Source organism: Pleurodeles waltl, chromosome 9 (assembly GCF_031143425.1).
Source record: "Pleurodeles waltl isolate 20211129_DDA chromosome 9, aPleWal1.hap1.20221129, whole genome shotgun sequence".
NCBI classification, from domain to species: domain Eukaryota; kingdom Metazoa; phylum Chordata; class Amphibia; order Caudata; family Salamandridae; genus Pleurodeles; species Pleurodeles waltl.
Window position 1 is genome coordinate 792046766 of NC_090448.1, and position 22271 is coordinate 792069036.

Here is a 22271-nt window from a genome sequence, read left to right on the forward strand (position 1 = left end):
GACCCCTTCCTCTTTGTGAATGGACCCCAAATTATTTTTTCAGGGCAGGTAGTGGTCCAAGGGACCACTACCTACCCTGAAAAAATACCAAAACTAAAGGTTTCGGATTTTTTTTTAAGTGCAGCTCGTTTTCCTATAAGGAAAACGGGCTACACTTAAAAGAAAAAAAAATTGCTTTATTTAAAAGCAGTCACGAAAATGGAGGTCTGCTGACTACAGCAGGCCTCCATGTCAGTGAGTGCCCATAGTCGGTATGGGGCCACAATTTGCGACCCACCTCATTAATATTAATGAGGTGGGTCATTGCGACCCCATATACCGACTCGCAGACGGTGTCTGAGACACCTTTCTGCATAACATTTTGCGAGTTGCAAATAGCGAGTCGCTATGACTCGCTATTTGCAACTCGCAAAATGTTTCTTTGCTACATCTGGCCCCTAGTGATTGTTCATCAATAACAAGTCTACTTGGGTCTTGAGTTGAATGTGTTTGACCATTGATAACATGAGAAGCTCAGTAAACCAGTGTTGTCTGGGACTTTGTGGAGCTATGAGTATTAACCGTTATGGTTCTCATTTGATTTTCTTGAGAATCCTGGGAATAAGTGGGATCGGGGGAAAAGCTTAGGCACAATTGCAGACCTTTGCATCGAAAGGGCATTCCCTCAGTTTTCCTTTTGAGGGTACCAGCTGGCATAAAACCGGCATTTATTTTTCTCCTGTGATGCAAAAAACTCCAGATTGGGTTTGCTCCATTGTTGAAATGTGGCATCCAGGACCAGTTGGTTCAATTCCCATTCATGATAACTTTGGGACATTGTGCTAAAGATGTCTGCTAGAGAGTTGTGTACTCTTAGGAGATGTTCTACCCTTAAGGTCACTTGATGCCTTAGTGCCCACCGCCAGATAGTTTAAGCGTCTTGGGACAGAATCCTGTATTTTGTACCTCTCTGTCTGTTGTAATGCATACTCTTTGTGTTGTCTGTCAATATCAACATGGAGGAACCTTCAGCTCTCTGCAAGAAAGCTTGAAGAGCCAGTGGGATTACTCTGAGCTCAAGGAAGTTGATATGCATTTTCGACTGTTCTGAAGTCCACTTGCCCTGAATCTGCAGATCTTGCAATTGAGCTCCCGTTACTTCTAGAGAAGCGTTTGTCGTAATGACATATTCACAAATGGGAGGAAGGAATGTCAGTCCTGCAAAGATAATGTTGGGAGCTTGTCAACCATGACAGGTGTGATCTGTATGAGCTCATTGAATTGTCCTTCAGACTAGAGCCACTGTGCGTCCAATTGCTCCTGGAACTGTCGCATTTTGTGACGAGCATGAGGTATTGAGAGAATGGCTGAAGACATCATGCCTATTAGAGATTCGTTCAGACGAACTAAAGCACACTTTCTTCTTGAAATGGAGTGGGCCAGAATGGAGAGTTTCTGCTGTTTGTCTACAGACAAGAATGCTTTGTTGAGTAATGTGTATAGGATTGCTCCCAGAAAGGCTATCCTTGTCGAAGGCGAAAGGAGGGACATCTGGAAATTGACTGTGAGCCCCAGGGCAAAAGAGGTGAAGACACTTGGCAGTATTCCTCGACACTGTTGGAAAGATGGAGCCCTTATAAACCAGTCATCGAGGTAAGGAAACACTTGAATGCCTTGTTGTAGCAGGTGGGCTTCCACTGGGGAAGACATTTCGTAAATATCCGGGGAGCAGACTAGAGACCAAATGGAAGGACTTTGAACTGGTGATGAGTACAGGCTACTGTAAATCTGAGGAATTTGCAATGGCTGGAATGGATGGGAACATGAAAATAGGCCTTCTGGAGATCGAAGCTGGCAAGAATATTTCTGTGGTTGAGAAGCTGAAGAATTTCCTGGAGGGAAACCATACAGAAGGAAAATGTTTCTTAGCCAGTAGACATTTGTTCCTGGCATGTAGTGCTGTAAATTCACATGCTCGTCAAACTCCTGCCATCTAGTGTTGGGTTCGGAGTGCTACAAGTTATTTTTCTTCGACAAGCATTTTCGAGTCATGTGATCGAGTGGCTCAGTCTTCTCTCTGATATGGCGCATTGAGTCCTTTGTTAGGTGGTTTTCCTGCAGGCGAGTGAGAGAGCGTATAGGAGAAGTATTTAGAAAGAGATGTCCATGCAAGCGTATATACATATGTAAAAATATATACAATTATAAGGTAACTGAAATGGCCACTGGTGTCCAGGGAGGAGAGAGGGTGCATGGGAATCTACAGCACTACATGCCACAAACAGATGTCTACTGGGTAAGTTATATTTTGCGTTCGATGGCATGTGCGGATGTAGATACACATGCTCTGCATAGACTGTAAAGCGGTCCCTCCATAAAAGTGGTGGCTAGGCTTTAGGGGTTTCAGTTGTCTGGAAAAGTGTTCTTAGGACAGCCTGTCCTACACTGGCTTGCTGATGTATGAGTACATCTACACAGTAATGCTTTGTGAAAGTATGCGGTGTAGACCAAGTAGCTTGTTTTCAAATGTCAGCTAAAGGAATGTTTTCCAAGAACGCCATAGTGGCACCTTTCTTCCTAGTGGAATGTTTTCTAGGAGTTAGTAGCAACTGTCCTTTTGCTTTAGCATAACAAGTTTGTATGCACTTAACGATCCACCTAACTATGCTGTTTTCTGAGATTGCATTACCCCTAGGCAGTCCTGAAAAAGCTAGAAAAAGCTGTTTAGTTTTCCTAAGTTCTTTAGTCCTTTCAGTGTAAGTGCCCTTTTAACATCAAAAGTGTAGAGCGCCCTTTCAGCCACTGAGTCAGGCTGCAGAAAGAAAACCAGCAACTCAATTGGTTTGATTAATGTGGAATTGAGAAACTACTTTTGGTAGGAACCTTGGGTTTGTACGGAGGACCACCTTGTCTTTGTGTATTTGAAAAGAAGGTTCTTCTATTCTAAAGTTAAAGCCTGGAGCTCACCTACATGCCTGTGTGATGTAATGGTGACTAAAAAAGCCACTTTCAAAGAAAGAAACTGAATAGGACATGAATGAAGTGGCTCAAAAGGAGGGCCCAGGAGCCTAGTGAGTAATATATTAAGATCCAGGACGGGACTGGGGGTAGTCTAGGTGGGATTACTTTTTTAAGTCCTTCCATGAAGGCTTTAATAACTGGGATTTTGAACAGAGACGTGTGTTGTCTGTTTTGTAGATATGCAGCTATGGCTGCAAGAGGTAATCAGATTGAAGTGAATGCCAAGTTTGCTTTTTGCAAGTGAAGCAAATAGCAAACAATATCTTGGACAGATGCTCCACTGGGGGCAATATGTTTGGACTGGCAGTAGCAAACAAAATGTTTCTATTTTGCTTCGTAAAATGCTATAGTTGTCGGCCTGCAAGCTTCCTTAAGCATCTCCATACACTCAGGAGGTAACTGGAGGTAACCAAACTCTATACCTTCAGGAACCATTTTGCAAGGTTGAGTGACTTGGGGTCTGGATGTCTGATTTGCCCTTGGTCGTGTCTGAGAAGGTCTGGCCCATTGGGGAGCTTTCGTGGAGAATCTATGAGAGGTCCAGAAGTGTTTTGAATCACGGCTGACGTGCCTAAGTGGGAGCTACCAGGATCATGGTGAGATGTCTGTCTGAGTTTCCGAACCAGAAATGGAATGAGAAGGAGAGATGGAAACGTGTAGGAAAATGTTTCTGACCAGTTCATTTATAGAGCATTGCCCTTGGACAGAGGGCACCTAGATGCAAAGCTTGGGAATTTTGCATTTTGTACTGTGGTGAAAAGGTCTATTTGAGGAGTTCCCCACTTTCGGAAGTATTTTAGAAATACCTGTGGGTGGACTTGTTGATGCATCCTGCTGCCAGTAGTTGAATGTGGTGGTGATGAGCCTACTTCCATACTGTTTGTGCAAATTGTGATAACTGGAATGACAAGCTCCCCACCTGTTTTTGTAGACAATACATTGCTGTCATGTTGTCTGTCCGGATTAAGACAACCTCGTGTGACAGGTGAGGAAGGAAAGCCCTCAGGGCTACAAATACCGCTTGAAGCTCCAGATAATTGATGTGCATGGATTGGTGACTGAGATCCCAGAGGCCCTAGACTGTAAAGTCCTGACGATGTGTGCCCCAACCCATCAGGGATGCATCCATGGTCAGAATGAGCTGAGGCACAGGATCTCGAAAAGGCCACCCTTTTAATAGGTTGGTGGAGTTCTACCATTGCAGAGAGTGGTAAGTTTGGAGCTCTAACAACACTAGGGCCCATATTTATACTTTTTTAGCACCGCATTTGCGTCAATTTGTGATGCAAAAGCGCCGCAAACTTACAAAATACGATAGTATTTTGGTAAGTTTGCCCTGCTTTTGCGTTAAAAGGCGCCGCAAATGCAGCGCTAAAAAAGTATAAATATGGGGCTAGATCTTTAAGGTGACCCTGTGACTGTGACTGACACCACTGACGTGACAGTCATTGCTGTAGAATCTGGCATGAGGGGCGATGCAATACAGAATGCCATTATCCCTAAGAGATGAATGACAGTCCTGACTGTGTAAGTATGATTCTCCTGAAATTGAAGAAGAAAATGCTGGAAACTGAATGCAGGCTGTATCGGGGTATGCTAAACCCAGCTCCGCATTAAGAATGGCTCCTAGATATGGTTGAATTTGAAAAGGTTGAAAAAGTTGATTGTGAACCCTAATTTGTGAAGAAGGTTTACTATGGTTAGTGTGTGGGATTGACACTACAGTAGTGTGCTGGCTTTGATGTGGCAGTTGTCTAGGTAAGGGAACACATGTATTTTCTGTCTTCTGAGATGTGCTGCAAAAACGGCTAAGCACTTGGTAAATACCCTGGTAGCGGTTGTGACTCCAAAAGGGAAAACTTTGAATTGATAATGTTTTCCTTCTACCACAAACCTTAGGTATTTGTGGTGTGCAGGGTAGATGGGGATGTGAAAGTAGGCGAGCTTCAAATCTAGAGCCGTCATGGAGTCGCCTTGTTGAAGGAGTGGAATAACATCCTGAAGAGTAACCATGTGAAAGTGTTCTGAGAGAATGTAGTAGTTTAGGGGCCTGAGATCCAGTATAGGTCAGAGTGACCCGTCCTTTTTTGGGGATGAGGATGTATGGGGAGTAAACTCGTTCTCTGATACTGTAATGGGACAGGCTCTATGGCCCGTTTGAGGAGTAGAGACTAACCTTCTTTTGGAAGGGCAAAATATTTGTGAGATAATTTGTGTGTGCGAGGGGCAATGCTTGGAAGTGTGTAAGTAAGCTCCAGACAATAACCATGTTGGATAATAGAGAGGACCCGCAGGTCCGACGTTATGCCTGGCCATTGTGTGTGATAATACTGAAAGCGGACCCCTACAGATGTGGTGTGGGGTTTGAGGAGATATGTGTAGTCAATGTTTTCCTGACAAAGGTGAGCCATGGTTGGTAGTGCTCTTTCCCCTTCCTCTGAAATTGTTGCCTCTATATGTCCCTCCAAAAGAACCTTGAGAGTAAGCGGTTGAGGCTTGTTTAGTGTGGGAGATGGATTGGTCAGCGGTTATTGATGTTCTATAACCTCCTCTGTATGTTGGGCAACAAAAAAAAAACCTGTGTGTTTAGGACTGAAGAGCCACTATAGCCTTTGTCGTGTCCATATCCTTGTTTAATTTCTCAAGTGTGGAGTCAACTTGAAGGCCAAGAGATGCTCCTTGTCCAAAGGCAAAGCACTGCTTGTTGAACTTCTGGCCTGAGGCTGAAGCATCTAAGCCATGCATGCCTCCTCAATAAGACGCTGGTGTTTATGTCACATGCAGCTGTATTGGGGCATCTAATGCAGACCAGATTGTACTGTTCACGACTGCTTGCCCTTCTGAAACAATATGCTGGCCATGTTTTTGGTGCTCATCTGGAAGATACTGGAGGAGCTCCTCCATCTCATCCCAGTGAGCCCGGTCATACCTAGAGAGCAAGGTCTGTGAATTGGCAATCCGCCAATAGTTTGCCGCTTATGCAGCCACTCTCTTGTCTGACGCATTGAGCCTCTTGCACCCCTTTTCTGCTGGAGGAGATCCCCAGTTGCCAGGCTGTGAGCCCTCTTACTGAGGGTGGTAGCCATTACCAAACCTGGTGGGACCTGAGACCTGATGAATAGTGGGTCAGGGTGCAGGCTTGTATTTCTTGTCCACCCTGGGTGTTATAATTCTAGAATGGACAGGCTCTTTAAAAATATTGTGTGCGTGACAAAGCATCCCTGGGAGCATAGGGAGGAACTGAACGTCTCTGTGGGTGGTGGTGAATGTATCAAACAAAAACCCTGCTCTTTTGGGTCTTTATGGAGCTGCACATTGTAATAAGTGGCTGCCCTAGCAATTACCTGTTGGTAGCCAGTAGTATCCTCTGGAAGCACTGCAGGATATAAGTCTGGATCCGTGCTGACAATAGGATCTGGATCATAAGTGTCCCAAGGGTCTGGGTATTTCCCCTAAGTATTCCCTGCAAACAAAGGTGAACCTGAGGAATGAGGTCTCCTGCAGTAGGCGAGGCAGGAGAATGAGAAGAAGGAGGAGGAGATAAAGGCCTAGCTGAAGAAGCGGTGGCGTTGTCCTTTAAGGTCTTTTTCGGAGGCAGTGAGGTGTTCAAGGCCTCCTGAAAAGTTAGCTTCCTCTTAAAAGTAACAGAGGGGGAAGCCACACTACGTCCTGTCCCTTCTTGAATATACAACCAACGTTGTTTAGCGTTCATGGTTTCTAGAAGACGTGTAGTGGACGACTGACTAGAATCCAATTGCTCTGAAGGAACAGTGTCTTGAGTTTTTGGTACCAAAGGACCTTTTTCAATGCCAAAATTGATTCCAAGCTGCTTTGGCTCGGAGCCGATATGGTTGCTGCTGAGTGTTTGACGCCCTGACTGAAATTGAGAAGGTCGATACCGAATACGCTATTTTGTTATTTTCGGTACCAAGCCGATGGGCGGGGCAGTCGAAAATGTATTTCCAAAACTGACCATGATCTGGTGACAGTGGTGGTCCGGTGACCACAGTAAGGGCTTTTTCATGAGTCTTAGTGGAGGCAGGAGGTTCATAGTGCCGATGTCACCTACTGGCTCTCCATACTAGACTGAACTTCGGAGTCCGAATCTTGAATGAAGACAGCCTTCTCCTGTTAGGGCTCCTCCTGCACGTGTTCTTCCATAAAGATGTCCGGGGTGTCTTCTGCGGATTTATGCGCTATTTCCAACCTGCATGCTCTTTGTTTCAAAGGACCTTCTTCGATCTGAATGATCAGTACATGTCACAGTTAGCCTCCTGGTGATCTGAAGAGAGGCACAAGTTACACACCTGGTGATGGTCAGTGTGGGGGAACTTGGAGTGGCAACGAAGGCAGAAACCAAACAGTGTTCATTCCATCAGTTCATCATTTTGTTCAGTGCAACGTGGAGGTAGGTCTGAGGCCAGGCAAGGCCCGCTCTGAAGGGTGCTCGGTCGGCACAGGACCCGACAAGCTGGAAAGTACGAACCAGGATGGAAAACACAATCAAAATAACAACACCATCAAATAAAGAATAGAAGGAAAGAAAGTCTTGGACCAAAGCAAGCAAAAGACGGACCGAAGAAATACACGTCTGAACCCCATGGAGGAGAGAAAACAGTCTAACGGAAGGACTTGAAGCCCATGCTCAGTATCACAGAAGAGAAGCTACTCGATCCTGTGACTCGAAATGCTTCTCAAAGAAAAACAAATTGTAGTGCTCCGAATCCAACACTAGTTGACAGGAGTATGCAGAGCATGTGTATTTGCAACCACACTTGCCATTGAACAGATTGTTTCTTCAGGAACTTGTTGAGTTTCCTGAGGTCGAGAATGGGATGCCACTCTCCTGATTTCTTCCTCAAGAAGAAAAAACAGGAGTAAAATCCCTATCCTTTTTTGAGACCGCAGGACCTGTTCTATGGCCCCTTTTGACAACATGGCCAAAACCTCCTTGTGAAGAAGATGAAGGTGAGAAGGGAGGAATTTTATTGGTGAAGTCTGAGGTGGAATTTGAGTGAACCCTAGAGTATGGCCATGTTCAACGAGTTCTAGGACCCATTTGTCCATAGTTATTTTTCTCCATTGATTTCAGTAGTGGGAAATTCTGGAACTCCCCGAAATATGGGTGGGGGTTTAGCTGGTACATGAGGTTGTCACTGCTTCCTAGTGGTATCTCTGGCGGAAGCAGCCTGTCTCCTTCTTGGTTGTTGTTTAGAATAGGCTTCTGATGGTGGTGCTGGATAGGGTTGATGCTGTTGATAAGCGGCCGTAAGGACTCCCAGTACGATTGTGGTAGGTATCTCTGGTATCCTCCATGATAAGAGTAAGATCCATGGCCACGCATGCCACAAAAAATGGGTCTTACGGAACTGGAGAGCTCAGAGGGATCGAGCTGTTCCTGTAAACGCTTTTATGGCCTCTAGGGAGTCATCAACATACTTCCCAAATAAAGAATCGCTGTGGAAGGGCATATAAAGGATTTTGGTTTGCACTTCTGGGCAGAATGACGTGGCCTTAACCCAACCCTGGCATCGAAGTACAGCAGATCCCGCCAACTGCCGGTAGCCTATGGATGCAATTCCCATTGCACAGTCAATAATTTCAGATGCCTTTTTGTAAAATGTAAATAGCTTTGGTTTTCTTGTCATCTTGCAGGAAATCCAGGTATGTGGCAATGTCTGACCACATTTGGCGATCATATCACCCCTGAATGGCCAGAGAGTTTGTGGCCCGGACAGTTTTACCTGACATGATTGTGAATCTTTTGCCGATACTGTCTAGCCGACTGCCCTTCTGGTCAGGCAGACCAATGATTGGGGTGGAAGGATTTTTAGGCCTGCATTGTGCGTCTTGAGAAATAATCGAATCAGGTCTCGGATGTCAGATCAAACAAGCAGGTCAGTCCTCTGGCACTTTGTAGTTTTATCTATTCTAGGAAGAATGGCAGTGACGGTCTCAGGTGCTTTCATGATTTTTACTCCTTCCTCCCATGTATAGTCTACAATCGGTATTGCTCTGACTGTCTTTCTGGATAGATCCTTGAAATCGTATAGAAAACAGTCTGTTTAATGGTGATGGGGAGTTGGAGAGGCTTGGCTGCTCTCTCCATTTGCATGTGAAAACCACCAATTTCTCCCAGTGGGGAATCCACTGGTTGTGGTGCTGGAGGAGAAGGTGGAGGAATGATGTAATCATCCCATTAATTGGTGGTGGTCATTTGACTGTTATTTCATCTTCTTCTCTAGCTCCATCATCATCAGCATTATCATTATCTGTGGAGGACTGATCTTCTCTTGGAGGCATAGCAATGTAGGATTGAAGAGTCATTCTTGAAGTAGGTGGTGGAGGGAGATGTTATGGCAATTTAGGTGCAGGCGTAGTTACTACTGCAGGTGACTGTTGCGCTTCAGCTGGTGTTGGGAAACGCTTGTAACAGCCTGTAAGCATGCTTTGCAGGTCTTGCATCAGGTGGAATCTGGACTATGCCTGTTGGTGGTGGAGGAGGATCATAAGGATGATATTGCTTTCCATAGTGATGACTTTGATAAACAGGCTCATAATAACCATGTTCTTCTTTTTCATCCTGATACTTAATGCACAATTCAGAGGGGCAGTGAGCTGCACCAAACATCCCTTGATCATCGTTCAAGTCCCGAATATCCAATAAGTGGCTGGGTAGAATTGGTGACATGTCAGCAGGCAATGTGAATTCAGGACGAACGCTTTGAGGAGATGGTAAAACTGTTGTCGACGAGGTCGTCAATGATAGCATCGATGGTGTGGGCAACAGTAATGTTGATGGTCTCTTGTGGTTGGACTTCGCCGATGAGGAGGAGGATTTTTCCGACTGCTGCATCATCGACGGTGTCGTTGAGGATCTCACAGACATCAGTGGCACTGATGCCAATGTGGTAGTCGACAGTGTTGGCACAGTCTACGTCGACGTCACTGTCAACGCGATGGATCTTGTCAACAGTGTGGTGGTGGTCGGCGATGTAGATGACAGGGTGGATGATGACAGTGAAAGCGTGTTGGGGGCTTCTGGTGATGGTAATGTCACTTTTTGCTGCAGTCCACAATGATTTTGATGTTTTTGGTGCCATTGACAATATTTTAACAGTGATTTTTTACTTTTATGAGACAGGTTCAGATAAAGGTATAGCTTTTAGAAGAAGAGCTGGAGATGGAGTTGAGGGCTCAGATTTAGAGTCTGAGGAAGCCCTTTTTGTTTATATGTAATGGGAGGAGCCTTCCATAGATCCTTGGCCGGTCTTTTTTAAAGCTTTTCTGCTTTGTTGAGGGGGAGTCATGGTGAGACCTTTCACTCTTTCGGGACATCTGTGAGGAGATGAAACACTCACTATCTTCCTGCTCAGAGACTACAAAAGCCTTGGTCTGAAGTTTATGTAACCATAATAAAAGTCTTCCCTCACGATCTGTGAGGGTTTTTGTAGAAAACCTTCTGCATATCTTGCAGTCTCTCACCTTGTGGGATGGACAAAGGCAATATATACATTTTTTGTGAGGATCTTCCGAATGGAGCCTTTTCTTTCCACAGGTGGCACAAAGTCTGAAGAGTCCTTTCTTTACCAATAATTTGGAAATCCCCAAATCAGTAAAAACTGAACAGAGCTCAGGGAGGTTTCTTCACACACAACATGCAGTGAAAATCTGAGCGAATGTGCCTCTGTTGAGAATGTTCTGTTGCCTGATTAGTCATTGTTCAACTTTGGTCCTTTTTTAAAAAGTACTTAGATGGGCTATTAAGTTGAACCTTGCATTTCCTTTACAGCCGATTATACTGATATATATTGTTTACAATGATACCCTGGGACTCCCACTTTGACCACAGGGAATGATTCAAGCATGTGAGTCTACGAAAGATACCGCAATACTGGAGAAGTATAATTATAACTGATGAACTTGTATGGTTTTGTGTGTGTAAAAACTAAACCTAGCTATAACGACCCTGTAACTTTTGGGGTTTTTCAGTTGATATACATATTTTAATTTTGTTTATACTCCCTTCCAATCCCACTACCCTTAAAAATTCCCTTAATTCCACATATTCTTATCTTTCCCATAACCCTAAAGCACCTACTACCTTTACCCTTACCCATCTCTCAACCCTAAGAGCCCCTTAATATTCCCTACTTACACATGCTCTGACTCAACCTTTACCCCTAAAAACCCTTACATCCATGCACCCTTACCCTTCTGAACCCTAAAATCCCTGTACTACCCCTTACAAGTCCCTAACCGTTACCCATCCCTGAGCCCTAAAAAACCCTTACTACCCTTTTCTACCCCCATACCTACCCATCCTTGAACCCTAAAAACCCTTTATAATTCCTAACTCACCCCTACCCTTACCCAACCCTGAACCACAAAAAAACCCTTCAACACCTTAATTTCCTTTAATAAAATATATTTTAAAACACTTACCTGCATGGTAAAGTCCTAGAAAATGGCAGGCGTGATACTTACCTGCATAGTAACTGTTGCGTGGTAAGTGTAACACATTGTAAAGCCAACATTCTAATGACTTCATACTGTTCTGACTCATCAACATCTGCATAGCTATACACAGAAATGTGTGCACACTACTGATCTCGTCTGTGTCCCTCCTTACCTCCCTGTGTCGCTGGAAGGACACATTCTCTGCCACTAGCATCCAGGCTCCAAGGTGCACTGCACTCGCAGAAGAAGGAGCCTACTGTGTTCATGCAGCGTCCGTTTTTACAGCTGGATGGGTCCTGACACTCATCAACATCTGCACATAAAGTCAATAAACAAATCACATGATCAGGGGCTGGACCAAACAGAATACACAATCCAGAGGTCTTTTTTTGTCTATTGACAGAAGCAAACCCATTGTGTTTAATACCATTATGCAGTCAAATTATAGTGTGTTTGCAAAGTGATTATTTAGGGAAGACAAAAGCCTGTGTTTATGTTTTGGACTCACTTTTTGCACGAAAGCTTATATCTAGTTTAGTGTTGCAGATCAGAAATGTTGTTCATTAACTATACAGAAGGACACAGCATATTGTGAATGGTCACAAATATACATATCGTGCCATTAACTGTACATTATCGCTCTCTCACGACAAGGGATGTTCTACAATTTTACATGCCTTATGTACCAGTACCACCATGTGCTTGACAAATGAGTTACGTACTTTCCGGGTGGATATGCTATCTAATTGAAAATTCCTCCCCTTGTGAAAATAACACAGGCGTCAGACTGAATCAGGAAATTCAAAGCAGAACTCCTGCGCGCCGACAGGTGGCATTGTGCACATCAGTACCAATGTCAATCCGCTCCAGAGGTGACAGATGGATCCACGTATTAGAGTCACCCTCACACGCTGACATATATTGCTTTGTTAGGCTGTCTGCATCCTCAGACACAGGACCTATCAGCATTCTGGTACGACTAGTGTGCAGAATTCTAAACTGGGACCTTTTTATATGGAAAAGAGTCAAGGTCTCAGAATGGGGAGTGGAAGTCTTGGTGAGGAATCTGTGGTTAGCCAGAGAATCCACCTGAAACATTATTACCCAAGGTAAGTTATCTTTTCTTCTGACAGAAACGTCTTATTGCGGTTCCTCACCTTGTGAATAGATACCATAGCTGTCTGTCCCCAGGTAGTGGGTCTGTGAACTACCTCAGACAAGAAAGTCCTGTAGGCCCGAGCATGCAAAATGCTGCATTAGATGGACTTACAGTTGAGGCAGAATTGCTTTGTGAACGTATGAGCCGACGACCATGTAGCCACTTGGCAAATACCTAGTATGGGTACTCCAGTGCAGTGGCAGCAACTTTGGCTTTATGAAATGAACCGGTAAGCCATCTGGGGGCTGCTTCATGTCCAGTGTGAGCGATTCTTTATGCAGTGAACAATCCATTAGGAGATGGTCTGTTTTTGCACTCCATTGCCCTTCTTTACTCTAAAGAACCCCACAAAGAGCTGATCGTACAACCCAGTGTTCTTTGGTGTGATCTATATAAAACCTTAGAGCCAGAATGAATGGCGTGACTCTTCTGCAGTAGTTGTTATGTTATATGGCTTTGTGTAAAGTGACTAATCATCCATGAGAAGGTATCCAGACCCTTGAGCAGGCGTGTAGGTGTAAGAATGAAGGTGTCTGCCCCAACGAGTTAGTCAGAGAGCCTTGTTCTTGCGGAGTTCCAAAAGTGAGGAGGATGCCCTGATGTATTGAGGGAGGTTGTTCCAGGTCTTAGGTGCATTGCAGGAGAATGCTAGACCTTCCAATCTGCTGTTGGCATGTGGGGGGTGAATGTGAGTGAGAGAGGCGAGTTTAGGTGTCTGGTGAATGGATGGAATTGAAACCAGCTGTTTAGCTATGTTAGACTGATGTTGTTAAATGCCCTTGTGCGCACGTGTGAGGACTCTAAATTGGCAGCGTTTGTGTATGGGGAGCGAGTGGAGCTCTCTGAGGTGAGGTGCGATGTGGGTATGTTGTGGGAAGTCTAAGATGAATCTCACTCATGACATAAAATGGAGAGACCACTTTCAGAAAGGAAGAAATGAAGTTCAGGTCCTCAGTATCAGTATATCTGAGAAGTATCTTGTTTAAGGTGGGTTGACAGCAGCATTTGATATGCTTGACTGGGATTACATGTTTTTAGTGCTCTGTCAATTTGGACTTAGAAGCAACTAATTACATTACTCTACTCATACCCATTTGTGAGGGTCAAGACTGGCTATCTCAAACACAGACCCTCTTGCCATTAAAAGGGAAAGAAAACAGAGGCACAGCCTTTCATCCTTTTTTTGTTGCTCCCCTCAGAATACCTTGCCGTGCCCCTGTGCTGCTGGGTTGCAATCTGGGCATCCCACTAACTAATGAGACTAATACAGCGTCGTTATACGCTGATGATGTGCTGGTATATATATAAGGGGCATCCATAGAGGGATCTCGCTATTGGATGGATCTTGATTACATTTAAAATAATTTCTGGCCTTGGGGTTAACTAGTCAAAAACCTACCTGTTCCCATTCAGTATGGAGTGTCTCTGCAAACTGCAGAGGTGGATGAGCATTCAATATTATCAGAAAGCTCCACTTTTAATTACCTTGGCATCAACATCCTCTATTTTAAAAACATACTTAATGGGAATTTACGCTGAGCAGTATCCTCACTCGGGGTCCAGATTGGTTTTTGAAAGTCCCTGCCTCTGACAGTCCCCAGACATGTTACCCTCACTAAAATGGGTATTCTGCCAAGATTATTATATTATTTTCCCAATCTTCCCATTCAGAGACCCAAAAATATATTTTGTATATTAGCCGATGTGATGAGGGACTTAACTCGGAGCTCCGGATAACACAGTGATGTATTATCCACATTGAAACCCCTAACTGATTGCGGAGGCTTTGCTTCCCTGGGCTTTGAACATTACTATTTAATGGTGCAAATGCAATGGCCCTCATACTGGTTAGCCCGTAACTTCCTACATGAGGTCGGTCTTTCATCGCAACATAGTGACAGACTTGATTTGTGAACTATTCCTCCCAAACGCTGCTACCTCAAACATCTAATAAAGTACTATAGCTAGCCCAAGGTAGCAACCACAGGGCTCAGTCTTTCCAGGTCACAGCTGCACACTGTGCTCCTGGTATCCACTTTGTAGCTTCTGTTGTTTTCGAGCCAGTATTACACCCAGCTCATTGGAAACCTGGGAGAATTCTGGGATACATAAGCAGCCCTAAAAAAATAGCTGGGACATTACCCACATGGAACCATCCACTTACTCTTTATTGCAAACCCTTTACTCAGTAGGTGCTGGGAGAAGACTGATCTCTTGGCTTGTTCTGTCTACCCTTGATCACACTTCCCTTCCAATATTAAAACTATGTGGGAAACAGAAAACAGACAGGTCGCATATTTACACAAAAGAATGGGAAAACCTGCTCTCTTATCCTCACAAGATCTCAAGTAGTGCCAGATTCCAATATATTCAGTTTAATATCTTACACTGCACTTATTCAATGTATGCACTTATCCAACACCAGCGCTCTTGAGTAAAATACACACTACTATAAGTTCTATCTGTCCTTACAGTCATGTTCCTGGTGCAAATATCAAGCACAGGTTTTGATACTGCCATGAAGCTGCTTCGTTTTGGAGTGAGATCACAGCAGTTCTTACAATTGACAAAGGCAGACAAGGGCTTTACAATCCCGAATGTTACATTTTAGGCCTTTACGCCAGTCCAAAAACTGTCAAAGTTGGTAACAGATTTCTAGACCTTGCCTTTCTCCTGGCACAGATTTACAAACCATGCACTCCAAAGCTTTCTCTCTGCCCAGGAAGCTCCACTGGCATGCCAGGGTGCTCTGATGTGCAGAAATGGAATATATTTCTCTGTGGAGGGAAGCTGCAAGAGAATAACACCAACACAGAATTGCCCCTGGCTCGGGTGATATGATGCATACCTTCATGGAGCGCATCACAGACGATAACAGACCTCCGCAGAAGGTCACCCATGTGTCCTACTATGAGTTACCTCTCTCCCTATTGCAGTTGCCCTTGAGTGGACCCTATAGAAAAGTACCATCTTTCTAGCATAGTTATCCCCCAATTTTAGCCTGATGTCAGTCTGTTTAGACTGTAGTTCTCTGGGATCTTGCTAACCAGGACCCCAGTGTCTGTGCTTTCTACTTTACATGTGGCTGCTGTGAAACTTTTAACACCCTCAATTGACATACTGGTGCACCTATACAAGTCCCTAGTGTATGGTACTTGGGTTCCCAGGGCTTTGGTACGCCAGGGGTCCCCCATGGGTCTCCCATGTGCGGAAGCATGTATTGTGCCACCCATTGGAGCCATTGCACACTGTGGCCCTCATTCTGACCCTGGCGGTCTTTGACCGCCAGGGCGGAGGACCGCGGGAGCACCGCCGACAGGCCGGCGGTGCTCCAATGGGGATTCCGACCGCGGCGGTAAAGCCGCGGTCGGACCGGCACCACTGGCGGGGTCTCGCCAGTGTACCGCGGCCCCATTGAATCCTCCGCGGCGGCGCAGCTTGCTGCACCGCCGCGGGGATTCCGACCCCCACTACCGCCATCCAGATCCCGGCGGTCGGACCGCCGAGATCCGGATGGCGGTAGGGGGGGTCGCGGGGCCCCTGGGGGCCCCTGCAGTGCCCATGCCACTGGCATGGGCATTGCAGGGGCCCCCGTAAGAGGGCCCCTACATGTATTTCACTGTCTGCTGCGCAGACAGTGAAATACGCGACGGGTGCAACTGCACCCGTCGCACAGCTTCCACTCCGCCGGCTCGATTCCGAGCCGGCTTCATCGTGGAAGCCTCTTTCCCGCTGGGCTGGCTGGCGGTCTGAAGGCGACCGCCCGCCAGCCCAGCGGGAAAGTCAGAATTACCGCCGCGGTCTTTCGACCGCGGAACGGTAACCTGACGGCGGGACTTTGGCGGGCGGCCTCCGCCGCCCGCCAAGGTCAGAATGAGGGCCTGTGTCTGCAGGCCTGACATTGCAACCTGCAAGAAATGGTGCATGCACCCTTTCACAACCGATACAAGGCTTGCCCTATATTCTGGTCACTGCACTTAGACACTGTAAGTCACCCCGCTGGTAGGCCCTCACATGTCACTCTGTACCTCTGGTCTGAATTAGTTCATCACACCAACCTCACCAGAGTATGACAACTGCTGCCACAAGCTGCCTAAATCCATTCAATACGCTGTTCACTGTTGTATCAATAATTGCAAAAAACCTTTTTGAAGCCTTTATTAAGATGCGTCTTTGTCTCAGCCTTTTAAGCATCTGACAGATGGTGTTGAGTATGATCACTATCCAACCACATCTGATGGTCATATCAGGGAAGAATTGCCAGTGCAGTGATGAACAAGTTACTTACCTTCGGTAACAAATTATGTGGTAGGGACATATTCTAGTTACAGATTCCTTACCTTAGAATTTCTCCCAGGTGTCAGATTGGATCCGGAGATTTTTCTAGAGCAGTACCCCTGCACACAGTTTGGTGACGTTGGTTGACTCCGCATCCGTCGTTGGTGGCATGTTCACTGGATATGACATTGAAGGTGGTATATAGGCACCCCCCGGCACGCTGACATCAGTTTCTTTTCATGACCTTCCATGCCAGAAGCGCAGAGCCAAGAGAAAACTGACCCTGGTGCATCAGAACTAGGGCCCCGAAAGGGAAGTCCCTGTCCCTAGAAATCAGTTTGCAGAATGGGTAGGTAGGTAAGGAATCTACCAGATAATTCATTACCAAAGGTAAGTAACTTGTTCATCTGATCGAGACTTCTAGTTGCAGATTTCTTACCTTAGAATAACTAGGAGGTGGGTCTGTGGACCAAAAGCATACTAGGAGAAGTGTGGCTCAATGGTTAGAGCGGCAGACCCTGAAGCAGAGATCTGGTTCAAGTCCCGCTTCGGCAGGTCTTGGGCTCAATTCCCCTTGACCAGATAATTCTCGCCTCTGTGCCTAATCTAATTCATGGGTCCCACTCTGCAACTCTGGGCAATAGCTTGCTTAATCTCCACAACGGCCCCAACAGTGCTTGGATGCCTGGCTTCACCCTGGGGGTGCTCAGGAGTGGGTGCCTCACAGGGAAAAGCCAGGAGGGGTTCCATAGCGGTATGAGTACAGCGCCTTGAGACCCTAACGGGTGAGTAGTGCGCTATACAAGTGCTAATTTACTTACTAGGAAGTCCTGCAGGACCAGTTGGGCAAAGTACCTGTCCCTCTGGACCTGACTGTCCAGGCAGTAGTGTTTGGTGAGCGTGTGCAAAAACATCCATGTTGCTGCCTGGAAGATGTCCAGGACTGGAACTCCATGTGCTAACGCAGTGGTTGCATGAGTTTCCCCGGTAGAGTCAGTTCGCAAACCCTCTGTGATTTGCTTCTTAGCCAATGCATAGCACATTTTAATGCAGAAAACAACTCGTCTGGAGATAGTTCTCTTCTGCACTGCCCGACCTTTCTTCGCACCCACAGAACCCACAAAGAGTTGATCATCCACCCAAAACTCTTTGGTACAATTAAGATAGAACGCCAACACTCTTTTTGGGTCCAGGTGGTGGAGTCTCTCCTCTTCCTGAGAAAGATGTGGGGGTGTGTAAAAAGTAGACAAGGTGATGGATTGGCTTACTTGACCACTTTAGGTAAAAAGGAAGCCCTGGTACGAAGCACCACCTTGTCAGGATGGATGAAAATGAAAGGTGGGTTTGATGAAAGGGCCGGCAGCTCACTCACTCTGCGGGCAGAAGTAATGGCTATAAGGAAGGTTGTCTTTAGAGTAAGAAGCTGAAGTGGACAGTTGTAAAGTGGCTCAAAAGGAGCACACATCAGGAAAGTAAGAACTAAGTTCAAATCGCATTGGGGCATTATGAACAGAGAGGGTGGAAACTTATGGGTAAGACCCATCAGGAATTCACCAACAATAGGAAATTTAAACAAAGCAAGAACAAACTAAAGGACCTCTGATAGAGGGGCAGAGAGAAGGTTAACAGACTGTACACCATGCCACAAATTGTTCTAATGGCAGGTGTATACCATTTTGGTGGAGGGGTGCCTGGCTGCCAAGATAATGTTACAAACTTCAGGTGGAATGTCAAAAGCTGTCACTGAACAGGTTTGGGTGGCGAACCGTCCCCTGCTGCTGCGACAGAAGATCCTCCCAAAGGGGCGGTCTGATTGGAGGATCAATGGCCATGCTCAAGATACCAGACTCTTCATGCCCAGTCCAGAGCCACAAGAATTACTTGGGTCCGGTTGTTCTTGATCTTCTTGAGAACTCTGGGCAGAAGTGGTATTGGCGGAAAGGAGGCCTGAGTTGCACTCAATATGAATAGTATCGCAGAGCGGGTGCCGCCTTGGAAACTCCAACGTGCAAGACAGCTAACATAGCGAGTTCTCTGCGGAGGCGAACAGACCTAACCAAGGATCTCCCCACTGCTGAAAGAGATCTTGTGCCACCTCTGGATGGAGACGACATACGTGATCGACCAGGCACTGACGGCTGAGTTCGTCCGCTCCGCCCTGATGTTCCAGCCATGCCCAGAGGTGCAGAGCCTCCTGACAACGGGTCCACGACCCCACCCTCTCCTGCTTGTTGCAGTATCACATGGTGGTGGTTTTGTCCATGATCACCTGCACCACTCTCTCTTTGAGAGCGGTAAGGGATGCTTTCAAAGCTAGCCTGATCGCCCTGAGCTCCAAATGATTGATATATAGCCTAGACTCCGTCCGACACCAGGAACCTCTGATATCTGCCTCTCCCATGTGGCCGCCCCATCCCAGGAGTGACGCATCAATCACTACTGTCAGATCTGGTTGGGGGAGGAAGAGGGATCTGCCTCTAACCCAATCGTGGTTTAAAACCCACCAGTGCAGATCTTGTGCAGTTCCCTCCAAGATCTGGACCATGTCAGAGAGATTCCTCTGATGCTGCGCCCACTGGCACTTCTGGTCCCACTACAGAGCCTGCATATGCCATCTGGCATGTGTCACCAGCATGATGCAGGTGGTAGAGCAGCTTCAGAGTCAGTCTCACCAAAATCCAGGATAGAGGCTGAAACATCGATATCATAGCCTGAATATCCTGAACTCGCCGCTCGAAAGGCTAGGCCCGAAACTGCACTGTGTCCAGAACAGATCAGCTGAAAGGGAGCATCTCAGAGGGAGCCAGGTGTGAATTTGCATGTTTATAGTGAACCCAATAGAATGCAGGAGGTCCGCCACAGTTTTGAGGTGAAAGAAAACAGCCTGGGTGAGCTCGCCTTCAACAGCCAGTTGTTGAGGTAGAGGAAGACTGAAACCCCTTACCTACGTAGATAGCAGTGACCACCATCATCCCTTTGGTGAACACTCAAGGGGTGGGGTAAGGCCAAAGGGGAGCAGGGTAAAGTGAAAATGCTTGTGGCCTACCGTGAACCGCAAGTAACGTCTGTGGGTGGGCAGGACGGGAGTATGGAACTATACGTCCTGCAAGTCCAATGCTATCATCCAGCGCCTGGGTCCAGGGCAGATAGGACCGGAGCCAGAGTGAGCTTTTTGAACTTCTCTTTTTTGAGGAAGAGATTGAAAGACCGAAGGTCTAGGATAGGCCACCTTTTTGGAGACCAGAAAGTACCTGGGAAAACTACCATGACCTATTTCTGGCACAGGGACCCTCTCTATGGCACCCTTGGCCAAGAGAGGTGTAACCTCCTCACGGAGAAGTGCCACGTGATCCTCCGTATCCAATCGTAGGATGATGGCATGGATGGAGGGGCAGTCTCAAAGGTGAGGGAACAGCCCCCTCCGACAATTTGCAAAACCCACCTGTCTGAGATGATGGATTCCCAGAGGGGCAGGTGATGGCGAAGCCTGCCTCTGACTGGTCCCTGATGGGGAAACGTCAGACTACGAAGGATTGTAGGCTGCAGCAGTAGGGTGGTAGGCTGGGCTGACCGCTGCCCCCTGATCCTTAAGGACGTTGGATCCCATGTCCCCGACCAGGCAGAGGCAGGGCAGCATGTGCGGCACAGTGGCTGGAGGGAAAGGGATGTGGTTGGCTGCTTTCGGGTTTGTGGATCGCTGCTGGGCCACTTGCATAACCACTGAATCTGCATGGGGTGACCAAGCAGGCAAGCTGTAAAATTTACAGGCACCTTATAATTTTTGCCAAGTCTGGGGATCACTGCCACTATGGGGACTGGGTTTTTCATCAAATTGAGGCGTTCTGACCAAATATGGCCAATTATTGGTTCAAACCTTAACAGACTTCTTTGTTGCTTCCTTAAAGTCATAAAGGAAAAGTTAGTTTCCTTTGTTGGCACTAGTAAATCAATTGTTTTAGGTGTTCTGAAAATGAAATGAAATTGCAACAACCTTCAATGTTATCTGGTGCAGAATCTGTCATGGGAGTAGTTACATCTACTGAAATGGGTGCAACAAAATCTTCTCATTCTGGGCCGTATATTGAGGAGCGTCCGGAAGCAGTGGCCCTTCTTCCAGATCGTCATCAGAATATGGGTCATCCCCAGTTGGTGGTACACACTGAGTTGTCAAATTTGATGTTTGTCGCAAAAGATTTGATGGAACTTGTACAGAAGACACATGCAGTGGAGTACATGGAGTCGTCAGTGTTGTCTGAGGACTTGAGTGAGATGGAGATCTTGATGGCTGTCTTCTAGTCTCAGATTAACTATTTCAGAGAAATGCTTGTATTAGTGTGCAAGCATAAGCCAATGACCTTTTACTAAATTTATATGGACCTGGATCATAGACCCATGTGAAGCTTGTGTAATCTGCTCATAGGGGTGATATTTGTATTGACAAGCATCATCAGCACAATCTTCTTCAAAGGGCTGATTGCAACCCCAGGTCTTAGTATTCTCAGTGTAGCCAGGATCACTTGAAAATATATCCTCCATTTCTCTATACTCCTCTACATCTGGTTCTTGTTATGTACCTTCAACAGTGTTGGACTGTAGATGGATCCAAAAGGACCATCATCATCAACATCATTGTAGGAAGCTGGCTCGCTATATAGTGCACTAAAATGAAGTACACTGTGCAGAGAGTCCAGTGGATCCACAGTTTGTATTGAAGAGGAAAAAGTAGATAGGACTAGTGCTCTATTTGTGGTAGTGTGGGAGAGCAGTTAGGCTTATCAGAAGGTAGCGCTAAGCACTTGTACTCACAGAGGCAATAAATCAGACACACTCAAAGAATAAATCCAAGACCAAATTAGAAATAAAGCATTTCTTTTTACATATGTTTCAAACTCAAGAACTTCCTAATCAGGTAAGTAGACTGTAAATTAACTGCTACTAGTGGGCCTGCAGCGCTGCTTGCGCCACCCACTGAAGTAGACTTTCAAACCTGTCTCAGGCCTGCTAGCGCAGGGCCTGAGTACGCAGTTTTCTGCCACAGGGACCTCGCATCTAAATTTACTTGCCAGGCCCAAAACTCCCCTTTTACTACATTTAAGTCACCCCTAAGGTACGCCTTAGCTAGCCCTATGGGCAGGGTGCTATGTATGTAGAAGGCATGACATGTGCCAGGTTGCGGGGCCTGTCCTGGTAGTGACAAACAGCCTAACTTGGTGTCTCACTGCTGTGAGTGCTGCCTTGTCATAGGATTGCATTAGAAAAGCCCTGCCTTATGTGTAAGGGGTATTGTCTGATTTATGAGGGGTAGCGTAGGCATGTTTGGCATGGTTGTAATGGTGATAATAAATGCTGCTTACTGGTGTAGGTGTATTTTTTA

The 22271-nt window shown here is 46.2% G+C and overlaps 1 protein-coding gene across 3 annotated transcripts in view; it reads right to left on the reverse strand.

Annotated features, from left to right (window-relative positions):
• The window catches only part of LTBP3 (latent transforming growth factor beta binding protein 3), a 336564-nt gene that overhangs the window by 58572 nt on the left and 255721 nt on the right, over nt 1–22271 (reverse strand). For all 3 annotated transcript variants that reach the window (XM_069208015.1, XM_069208017.1, XM_069208016.1), the window contains one exon: nt 11633–11773. In XM_069208015.1, the coding sequence (XP_069064116.1) occupies nt 11633–11773 (141 nt within the window). The remainder of the gene's footprint in view (nt 1–11632; nt 11774–22271) is intronic.